The sequence below is a fragment of the Meleagris gallopavo genome, chromosome 4 (genome assembly GCF_000146605.3).
Source record: "Meleagris gallopavo isolate NT-WF06-2002-E0010 breed Aviagen turkey brand Nicholas breeding stock chromosome 4, Turkey_5.1, whole genome shotgun sequence".
Classification (NCBI taxonomy): Eukaryota; Metazoa; Chordata; class Aves; order Galliformes; family Phasianidae; genus Meleagris; species Meleagris gallopavo.
In genome coordinates, this window is record NC_015014.2 from 9,321,921 (window position 1) to 9,332,225 (window position 10,305).

A 10,305-nucleotide genomic window follows, 5' to 3' on the forward strand; every position below is an offset into this window, starting at 1 on the left:
TGTACAGCAGCTACTTCCGGTTCTGGCTGAAGTGGCTCTGGCGGCTGCTGACGGGGAAGTGCGAGCTGCAGCGCGTCTTAGAGGGCGCGAAGGAGGGCGCGCGGAGAACGCTGGGCATAGGTAAACGGGGTGGGGGGGCGGCCGCGGGAGCGCGTGCGGAGCCGTGTGCGTGCTGACGTCACCGCTTACGTCCTGCGGGATGGATAAGTGGTGCCTGAGGGGAACCCGGTGCTGTTCGCTGGTGTTGTTACCCTGACGCCGTTAAAAAGAAGCCGCATGTAAAACAATACACTTGGTTCATTTCTGAGAGGAGGGAGGCGGGTCGTATGCCGCCAAACTCGCAAACGCGAGTCCGCTTTCAGTACCGCAACAACAACCATCAGCAACAACCAACGAATGGTTGAAGGCTTTCGGTTGCTCGTTATCTGTTGGTTTTAATATTGTCCTACCCGTGTCATCCAAAAATTGCTCAGAATAATACAAGAACGCCTATTATGAACTAATAAAACTGAACCATTTCGATGTAAGTGACTTTTCTTGTGTTATCATTGCAGAACATTCACTGGGATCATCAAAAAATAAGGTAATTATTAAAAATAATAAAATTATGAAAAACCGAGGTAACTATTTGTTGTTATCAACCTTATTTCAGAGGTAGGTGCCTGAGAATGCTTTTTGAGGGAGGAAGGAAATAGAGGTGGAAGAGATGGAGGGAGAAGAACGCTGTTCTGGGTGCTGTGTGCCAGGATTAATCACGTGGTTTTCAGAAATAACCCCACATCCCTCCATCGCTCCTCAGCAGCAGTCAGACAAGTCATGGCACTGAGTTATTCATCATGGAGAAGTCGCTTCTCCCTGTCACAGCAGTCTGCCAGGCTGGTTTTACAGAAACCAGCAATGGGACTTCGGCGGGGTGATACAGAGAGAGCGGTTTTGTGCCACCTGTACAATACTTTCTCTAATCATTGGGAAAAGTGCAAGTTTGCAGGTAGGCTTTTAACTGACAGGCTCATACTGAGTGTTCCTTAGCAGTTCGATACCGTAGTTAACACTCAACACCCTCAAATGTGTGTGTCTTCAGTGACGCACAGCATGGATGGGTCTTTGAGCATCTCTCAATTCTGTTCTTAAGGACTTACCTCTTAATGGAACAGAACGGTGTTGGTGTGAGTGTTAATTGTATTAAGAATGCACTGCGACCATGAAAAGTTCAGAAGAAGAAATAAAGTAGTCACTAAGTCACTTCAGATGGGCAGGGTGTAGTTATTATTAGCGTTTGCCCTTTGTTCTAGAAGGCTGTAGAATGGCAGAATTTTGTACTGAGTTCTGTTGTTTCAGCTCAGGGTTTGTACCTCAATTTCATTAGTTTACTGTCTCCTAATTTTGAAGCATTGTTTCCTTATTGAAGTTTTGTCACTTTTGCTCTTTGACAGCTGCTTTTATTTAGGTTGAGGTTAGGAAGATCATCTTTCAAATTAGCCTTTGAAGGCAAACATTTGGAGGGAACATGTAAACAGGAAGGGGAATGGCTGTTTACAAGGGTGGATAGTGATAGGACAAGGGGAAATAGTCTTAAAATGAGACAGGAGAGGTTTAGGTTAGATATTAGGAGGAGGTTTTCCACACAGAGGGTGGTGACACTGGAACAGGTTGCCCAAGGAGGCTGTGGATGCCCCATCCCTGCAGGCATTCAAGGCCAGGCTGGATGTGGCTCTGGGCAGCCTGGTCTGGTGACTGGCGACCCTGCACACAGGAGGGGGTTGGAACTGGGTGATCACTGTGGTCCTTTTCAACTCAGGCCATTCTATCATTCTATGAAACAAGAACCTAGACTTGGGTGTTTTATTTTGTGGGTCACCTACAGATTACATGTTTTTATCGAAATGAAATTTAATAATTAAACTAATTATTGAGGATCTTCTTGTATGTGATTTGAGCACATTTATCATACACATTTTCAATTTATCGACTGTTCTCTTTTCATAGTTTTTAAAGAATACTCATGTGACAGGCATCCAGAGACTGAGAAGTAACAAGAATAAAACAGGTGATAATTTTCTGCATTAATTTCTGCATTCCTCATGGGTCTTTTACTCTGTGAACTTCTTAGGTTCTAAGAAATGCTCTAAACGCTGATGAAACTGAAATAGAGAAGTGTGTCAGAGATGTCATGAAAGAGAAGAAAATTGAACAGAAGGATATCAGGTACGTTTGGAAGTCTGGTGTGGCATCTTCAAGGCCAACAGTTCTGACTCGTCACATTCCTGCTGTTGCTTGGTCTGATAGAATCAGTGGACAGTTCAGCAGAAGCCTTTCTGTAGGGTTAGAAAATAAGGTACAGCGATGTCCCGTTGAAGTTCTGGAAAATAAATTGCAAAGTTTAAATTGACATGAGTTTGTGATAACCATCTCTGTATCTCACAGGTCACTTGTGTTACTCCTTGCTGGTAAGTAGCGTTAACACAGAAGTTGTGATGTAAACTTTGTAGTTGTTCAGATACATTTGAAAGAATATAATGATGCCAGATTATAGTTTGCATTCCTCTCCAGAAGTAATTAGGAGTGATTGAGGGCAAGACCTGAACTAGAATTTTGACTATTCAGAATGAAACTCGTCTTTGAAGTTGTAACATTTATATCATTGCTTACAAAAAGCTTGGGGGTAGGTGAAGGTACAGTAGTCAGGATGATGTGTGGAGTTTTTGTGTCGTCAGAGGTTTTAGCTGAGGGGCTTTACTTCCCTGCATGTAAGTGAAAAGGTCCTGACTGTGCAGCTCTCAAATCAGTTAGCGGTTTTATAAGTAGAAACAGGATCCAAACAGCAATACCAGGATGCTGAAGTATGAAACGTAAATGTAAAGCCCTTCCAAATTTTAACATTTATGTTGTGCTTAGGACTTCTCTTAACGTTGTTCAAGCAAGAATTTATGGCTGACTATCCCTCTTAGTAGCTTCTGTTATTTGTTGTTATTCCAGGTTTAAGACAAATCTGCATATGTCCTTACTGCAGATAACAGGTTATAAAAAACTTTACTTGGATGTGGAAAATCTGAGGAAGGTCACATATGATTCGGATAATGAAGAACACGAGGAACAGTTAATTGAGGTAAAAAAAAAACAACAAACCAAAAGCAAAAGCTGTACCCATCCCCCATCATCAAGTCCAGCAGTTGTAATGAACTTGGTGTAAAAGTAGCATTATGAGCAGCTGCCCTAATGGAAGCTCTTTTCCACTTGCAAACTTCTAAGCCATTTTAGACTCAGCAAAATAAAATGCCGTAGCAAAACAAGTGAGTAAACAAAAGCTGCCTGCACTGGGATCATTTGCTGTAAAACCAGACAGAACACCAGCAGCAGACTAATTTTCCAAACAGGTCATTGAACAGTCTTAACTGAAAAGATGTATAACTTCACCCACGCTTCTATAAATTTCTCAGCTAACAGTTACCTAATAACTAAAAAAATCAACCCGTTTGGTGATTTCTTATTACTGCATCAGTGTTGAAGAGGACAGTTCTGTCTTCCAGTACTCAATTATCAGTACAAGTAACAGCATTCAAATGATATCATCCTGTTGAAGGCTTTTTAAAATAACTTCCAGCAAATACATTAGCATGTCATGTTCTTAGTCATTCATAAGGACTCAACTTGTCATGGAGGTCCCAAATTTGTGCAATACGATTTGTGGTGAATTCGTATTTCAGTATACTGTTGTCCTATCAGAATATGGTGTTATTTTTGGAAATGTAACAAGTCTTTGCTTCTGTAGTGTCTGTGAAGGGAAATTAACACTTGAAAAGTTAAATGTAATCATTTTCATACCTGCCTGATTAAAGTATTACAGTATGACTCCTGATGGCCACTGACAGAAAACAGCGTGCAGGCTGTACGCGTCCTGTGCCATGGTCAGTGGTCTCTAATGTGCTCTGAATGAGGAGTTGTTATACTTTAGAGCAGTGCATAACATGGTATGTTTGTGCAGCTCTGGAATTTGCTGATGCCTCATGAAAATCTGAAGGCCAGAATCACAAAGCAGTGGTGTGACATTGGCTTCCAAGGCGATGACCCCAAAACAGACTTCAGAGGAATGGGCCTGCTGGGATTAGTGAACCTGGTGTAAGTGAAACCTGCTGAAGTTCTGCTGTAATGACTTTGCAGTATCTCTGAGTTCGCACTAGTTAATTCTGTTTTCAGTAAAGACTGAACGAAAGCAATTAGAAATGGTGCTTACATACAGACAAAACCAATATTTTAAAATAAGTCAGTCATTCTGGCAGCTGTACCTCTTCAAACACCTTGTTGGTTGAAGGTGAGGGAGGGGAGAAACAAAGTTGCTGCAGACACCTTGGTTTTGGCACCATTTGATCGGTTATGCCTTAAAAGTAATTTGCTGAAAGCTTTTTATGTTTCTGAATTAATTACTGCAATGAAAAACACGTTTAATACCTGTGCTCAGTTGGGCTTAGCTGAACTTCACATCTGTTGTGTTGCTTTTTTAAAATTGGCTCGAACTGAATTTAAGTTAATTTTGTGACATCTCCTTGGTTTTTGTTTTGTGATGTTTTTAGTACAAAGCACTATTCAGCTCTAGTTTGAAGCTACACACGCTGATGTTGAACGCAATCTTTTTAAATATGAACTTAAAAATAATGGAAGGTTTTGTTCCACACTGGCAGGTATTTTAGTAAGCATTACACCAATGAAGCTCGTCAGATCCTTTCTCATTCAAATCACCCAAAACTGGGGTAAGTCATAAGACTTTTTCTTGCTATTTTTTGTGGAAGAGCATGTGAAGACTGTCAGGTACTTTTACTGAAAATGAAGAGGAAAATATTTGTGTTTTTTTCCATTTAAGTAGTAGAAGCCAAAGTAGAAGAGCTTGAGAAACTGAACACAAATCATTTTCAGAACCAGAGCTGTTTGCAGTTTTTTTTTTTAGAACATGCTCAGTAGGACTAAAATGATGCAAAATAGCGGCTCTGGTTAACACTTGGAATATCAGCTGTATTTTTAATAGCCTCAGGTTAGATGTAGATATGAATACTTACTTTTCACCTTCTTATTTATCCCATGGAATCTTTTTTGCTGGACACTTCTTCTGTAATAAGTAAATAATGGAGGCATTTACAAAACTACTGTAGAGGAAATTACATGTTTTTCAATAGCTCACTTTATGTGGATAGATGAAATAGGGAACTGAAAAAGGGCCTGTCGGTCTGAACTAGCTTGTCAACAGGTATAGGAAAAATTGACTCTTACAGTTCTTGAAGTGTTATCTGTTTCTGGGAAACTTTTAAGTCCTTCAACACATAAGGTTAAAAAAAACCAACAATGAACTGTGATTGCTGTTGCAGATATTCTTATGCAATAGTTGGAATTAATCTGACTGAAATGGCATACAGCTTACTGAGGAATGGTGCTTTAAAGTCTCATCTGTACAACATGGTCCCTGGATTGCCACAAATGGAACACTTCCATCAGTTTTACTGTAAGTATCCATGGCTTTTTCAGTACAGGTTACTGGAGGTAGACCTGTAACAGAGAGAATCTTATGTTTGGTTGATTTATTTTTGAAGGGCGCTTCCGCTTTTTTCCTCATTGGCTGCAGCAAGAACAGGTATTGGAACTGCAACCAACACTGAGTCACCGTGCTACAGAAATACACGCCTAAGGAATAAATTTAGGTGGCTTTCTGTATCTGCAGGCTGAAAATTCAGTATTTGCAGATTTTTATTTATTTTTTTATTCATTATTTCAGTGCCCCAGAGGTTGCAGTTAAAAGGGATGAGACACTCAACTATTTTAGGGGGTTGAACAGAGGATCACTGTAGGATCACTGTAGGTCTAACAAGCTCAAGGCAGAAAATGGCAGAGCTCGTTTGCATAGATCTGTATTTATTTTCTTCACAGGTTATCTGGTTTATGAGTTTGATAAGTTTTGGTTTGAAGAAGAACCAGAAAGCATTATGCACTTCAACCAGTACAGAGAAAAATTCCATGACAAGATTAAGGGTCTTCTACTGGATTATGATGTGATATTAACCTTGCAGAATAAAAAGAAACCATAACTCCTCTGCAACACATCAGGTTCTGCATCAACAAGGGAATTATGCATTTCGTTGCAAGTTTTGCAAGTTTCACTATGAACTGTGTAACAATAGAACTCTTTTGCATAAAAAGAAAAAAGCAAGCTAAATTGGGTTAACAAAGCTCGGACAATCAACCTCTGTTTACAGCTCTTATATGCTATTCTCCAAAGGACATTTTTGTACGTGTGTTTATCTGTTGTTTAGTTTGGTTTTGTTTTTAACCTGGCTGTCTGATGATCCTCTGGATCATTTGCTCTCAATTTCTTTTATACTTCTTGGTGCAAGAACTTGAAGCAGATATTTCTTCTGCACGGTGTTTCTCATTAATAGGTTTATCTGATCATTGTATCTTAAAGCTTTTTTTAGGTGAAGTTTCTGGTTTTTTGGGCTCTTTGTGTTCTCATTCTGTACGTGTAGTCGATCATCCACTTGTCAGTATTCTGTTTCTGCAATGAAGGGAATGCATTAAGTCATGTACAATCTTGGAGAAGGGGCTTAATTCAGCAACGTATCGATGTACACACTACAAATTCCTTCTGGCTAAGGAAGTTTTTTGCTTGTGGATTTGTACCAGCATATGTCTGTGCTTGGAAAAAGCTCCATTTGCAAACAAACAGAAAAAGAATCATAAATCAACAGTGTGAGGATCGGGTCCTCTTTCTGAAAGCATTCCTGCTGTGAAATTTTTCCATTCTTTCTGATCTAAGATGTTTGACTTTGTTGCCAGCCCTTTCTTTTAGCAGATAATGGGGAGTTCTGATTGGGAAGTACAAGGGAGTTAGAAAGTTCACTCATTTATGTAAAATAATAATTAAAAAAAAACCAACCACAATTGCATCTTCCCTATCTATCCTGTGAAAATTAACTCCAACTTCTAATGAAAATGCATTTTCCATGTAAGGATGCAGCTGTGACACATTCCTTAACCTTGGCATCCTCAGACAATCTAATCAATAGGAGCTCATGCGTGTATTTTGACTAATTGTTGCTTAAAGCAGCTTTAAACAGATCTGGTAAAACCATCGCTTCTTTTCCTAAAACCTACTACTAATCAAGTGCCTTCTGCTTTATTCAGTCAGTGTTTTATTTTTATTCTGTAATCAGACCGTAGCCTTAGAAGCTTGAGTTATTTGGAAAAAACCCTGTCAGTACATACCTAACTAGCACACTGGCACAAAAGTTTGATGCTGACACAAGCTTTCCTGGTTATTTTTTAGAGTTTAAAATCATCTCAGGTAAATTAATTAACAACTACGACTCATAGCGATGAGGCTCCTGAAGAATGCAGATTTGGAGCTGGAGAGGAAAGAGACAAACCCTTTCTGTAATGAGTCATGCTACACTACAGAAACACTACGTTCATTATTACATTCTGTAATATTACATCTCCTTGGAGAGATTAAAAACCCCTGTGGACGAGGTCCTGAGCAGCCTGCTCTGGGTGGCCCTGCTTAAAGCAGGGGGCAGTTGGACCGTGGGGTCTCCAGAGGTGCCTCCTCACATCAGTAATGATGTGATTCTCTATTGTAGAAATAGGGCACTGCCTCCACCCAGCTGCTCTTGGTCCCTTAAACGTTTCTGATCTTTGTATTAGTGTATCTTTGTATTAGTGGGAAAGCTCCTGGTCATGGTATACAATATATATCTGTACGCAGGAGGTGTTCTGTCTTCTTTTTATGGGACTTCAGTTGTTGATAATGGTTGAACAGTTCTTGAGTTTACCATGCGCAGGGTGGAGAGAGGTTCAGCTCAGCTATGCTGGACTGATGCTATTCTGTTAAAAAATAAAGCTAAATATTGTTGGTAGTTACAAGTATGTATGGTTACACCATGGCTTGTAAGCAGAACAGCAGTTCTTTTGCTGCTCCCAGGTACTTGGACTTCTGTAATTGTCACCACTGAAAAAGCTGAGATCCTGTGGTGCCATTTCTCTCTGATCCCTGTGCAAATTGGACATTCCCAAAGTCTGACAGAGGGAAGGAGCAGAAAGCGCACACTTTCTCAGCTAGAAAGTGAGCTGTCTGCTATGTTCTAGTCCCAGCTTCTTTCATGTTAGACTTCTTTAATGATTTTTGCTATTGCTTGTAGATCTCAATTGCAAGTAAATGGGGCACATCTTTTGCATTTCACAAGTGACCACAAGATTCCTGCTGCTACTGCCAGACACGGATATCCATTTTTTAATTTCATCTTCCACTTGCTAGACAGTGACAGAGCTGTTACCGTCTCAAAAATCCCTCTGTAAAATGCATCTTCATTAGCTTTTTTAATTACTAAATGTCCACCCAACCGTCACCAGATGAGTGGTATATGTGGGAATGCATTAGTTTGTACGTAGTGTGTGTTTGAGATGAGTATTTGCTAGGCTCCACTACAGTTTCCCAGTAAATGGTTAGAACCTGCATGTATTTTGGTGCGATCGAGTACCCCAGTGCTTCTGAGAGTCACTGTGTGTAGAATAGTAGCAGCTCTCCCTGTTTTGCGCTGGCGGTGGGCTAAGTGTATTGTGGTAGTGACTAGAACATGGGGCAGGGGGAGGTCTAACTGCATTTAGGGGAGGGAAGAAGAGGATTTAGAACGGTGTTTTGCTGGTCACTGCATTTTATACCAACTCTTTTACAGAATGACAATCCTAAAGCTATAGAAAATTCAAAATTGCCTTTCTGCAAGTTGATATAATCAATTTGTTTAACATCAGAACTTGTTGCTTGTTGAGTTTATTCTAAGAATCTTTCAAGTTAAAACTTGGTAAATTCTCTTGCTGTTATTTATTAACTGTCACGTGTTATCCTATTGGAACCTGTAAGTATTGTTAGTTTGCTAACACGCATCTTCCAACCATTCACTACACTGTGGCTGATGTGTAACAGTCACTTTAGGAAAAAAAATAAGACTGGACACAAAGTGGTTCCCTAATATTTTTTTGTTCTTGTAGCAACTGTTTAGCAAACTACCTCCCTTCCCCTTGTTCAGCACATGCTTCAAACGTGGTACCACACCATGAACAGCGTAATCTGGAGATATGGAAAAGATTACTATAAAAGGTAGAAGCTAGTCTGTCATTCATTGAACGCACTGCTTCATAGATAACCTGTAACAGCATTGGAAGGCGTGATTTGAAGACAGTGCTACCTAAGAAGCAAAAATGCTTTTAAACTGCTGCTTCTGCTATCTGACGGTGCAGACAATAGGATGTCCTGTCCTAAGAGGGCAACAGGAGAAGGGGCCAATTTAAGCACCTCGAGTAATTTTGGATTTTCACTCACTGGTGTAAAACAAACAAAAAACAAACCCCAAGCATTCATTCCCTAGGTTTTTCCATCCTAGTTTAAATAAACATTTAAAAACAAGAATGTTAGTTAGCCTTGTCTTAGGAATTATTGTGATGGAAGAAGTTTGTGGGAATTCAGTAGTCACGATTATTGAAAATACGACTAGTGAACTTTTTTGGACATACCTGTTTGTTTTGTGTTGCTGTAGTGCTGTGGTGATCTATCTTGGGACTGATGTTTCCTGTGCCAGTCTGTATATCGTTTTTCACTTGGGAAGAGGGTGGTGGAGGGGGGGGAAAAGAAAAAGACACCTGAGAGTGCTGCCGGTGGGCAGTTTCTCCTTATCACACTGTGCTTAGATAACTGCATACTAATGGAAATGTATGTTTACCACAGTATAAAAGCAATAATGTAAACTGTGATGTCTGTGTAACGGAAACTTAAGTTTACAATGGTAGGAAATAAAGAACGAGTTATTAAAAATACTGCCAGTATCGGTGTGTTCCGACCTGCTGTCATTGTTAGAAAACCAGCAGCTTGCAGTTAGCCGTGCATTGATGTCTTTTTCCTAGTAGCTGTACAGCACAGCTGATAGAAGCAGTACAGGCTGCAGAACATGGATATATATGAAAGACTGAAAATGGAAAAAAAATGTAAAAGCTAGAACAGCTGCCTCACCTACATTTTCTAGTTTTAAAATCAGCATCCAAGATACAGATCTAAAAATCAAATACCACGAGAAAGAAAGGAATTAGATTAAAATCCGACTGTGAGATCTATGCAAAAAGGTGCTTATTTTTAACTCTCAAGATTCGTCTCGTGCTATAAAGCAATGCTTTACATGCAGGTCAGCTTGAAATCTTACATCTGTTGTAACAGGAAATTGTAAAATGGGAAAGTCAGTTTGACACATCTGATAAATTTTTGTGTATTGTGACATTTAA

The 10,305-nt window shown here is 39.8% G+C and overlaps 1 protein-coding gene across 1 annotated transcript; it reads left to right on the forward strand.

The window, feature by feature from the left end:
* Nucleotides 1-5: 5 nt before the first annotated feature.
* ELMOD2 (ELMO domain containing 2) lies at nt 6-9,846 on the forward strand (the record flags this gene model as incomplete). The annotated part of the gene is made up of 8 exons (XM_010709567.2): nt 6-120; nt 555-583; nt 2,111-2,205; nt 2,977-3,106; nt 3,983-4,116; nt 4,677-4,745; nt 5,355-5,488; nt 5,911-9,846. Coding segments are annotated over 8 exons (864 nt in total), but the record flags the coding sequence as incomplete, so codon positions are not given.
* Nucleotides 9,847-10,305: the final 459 nt, after the last annotated feature.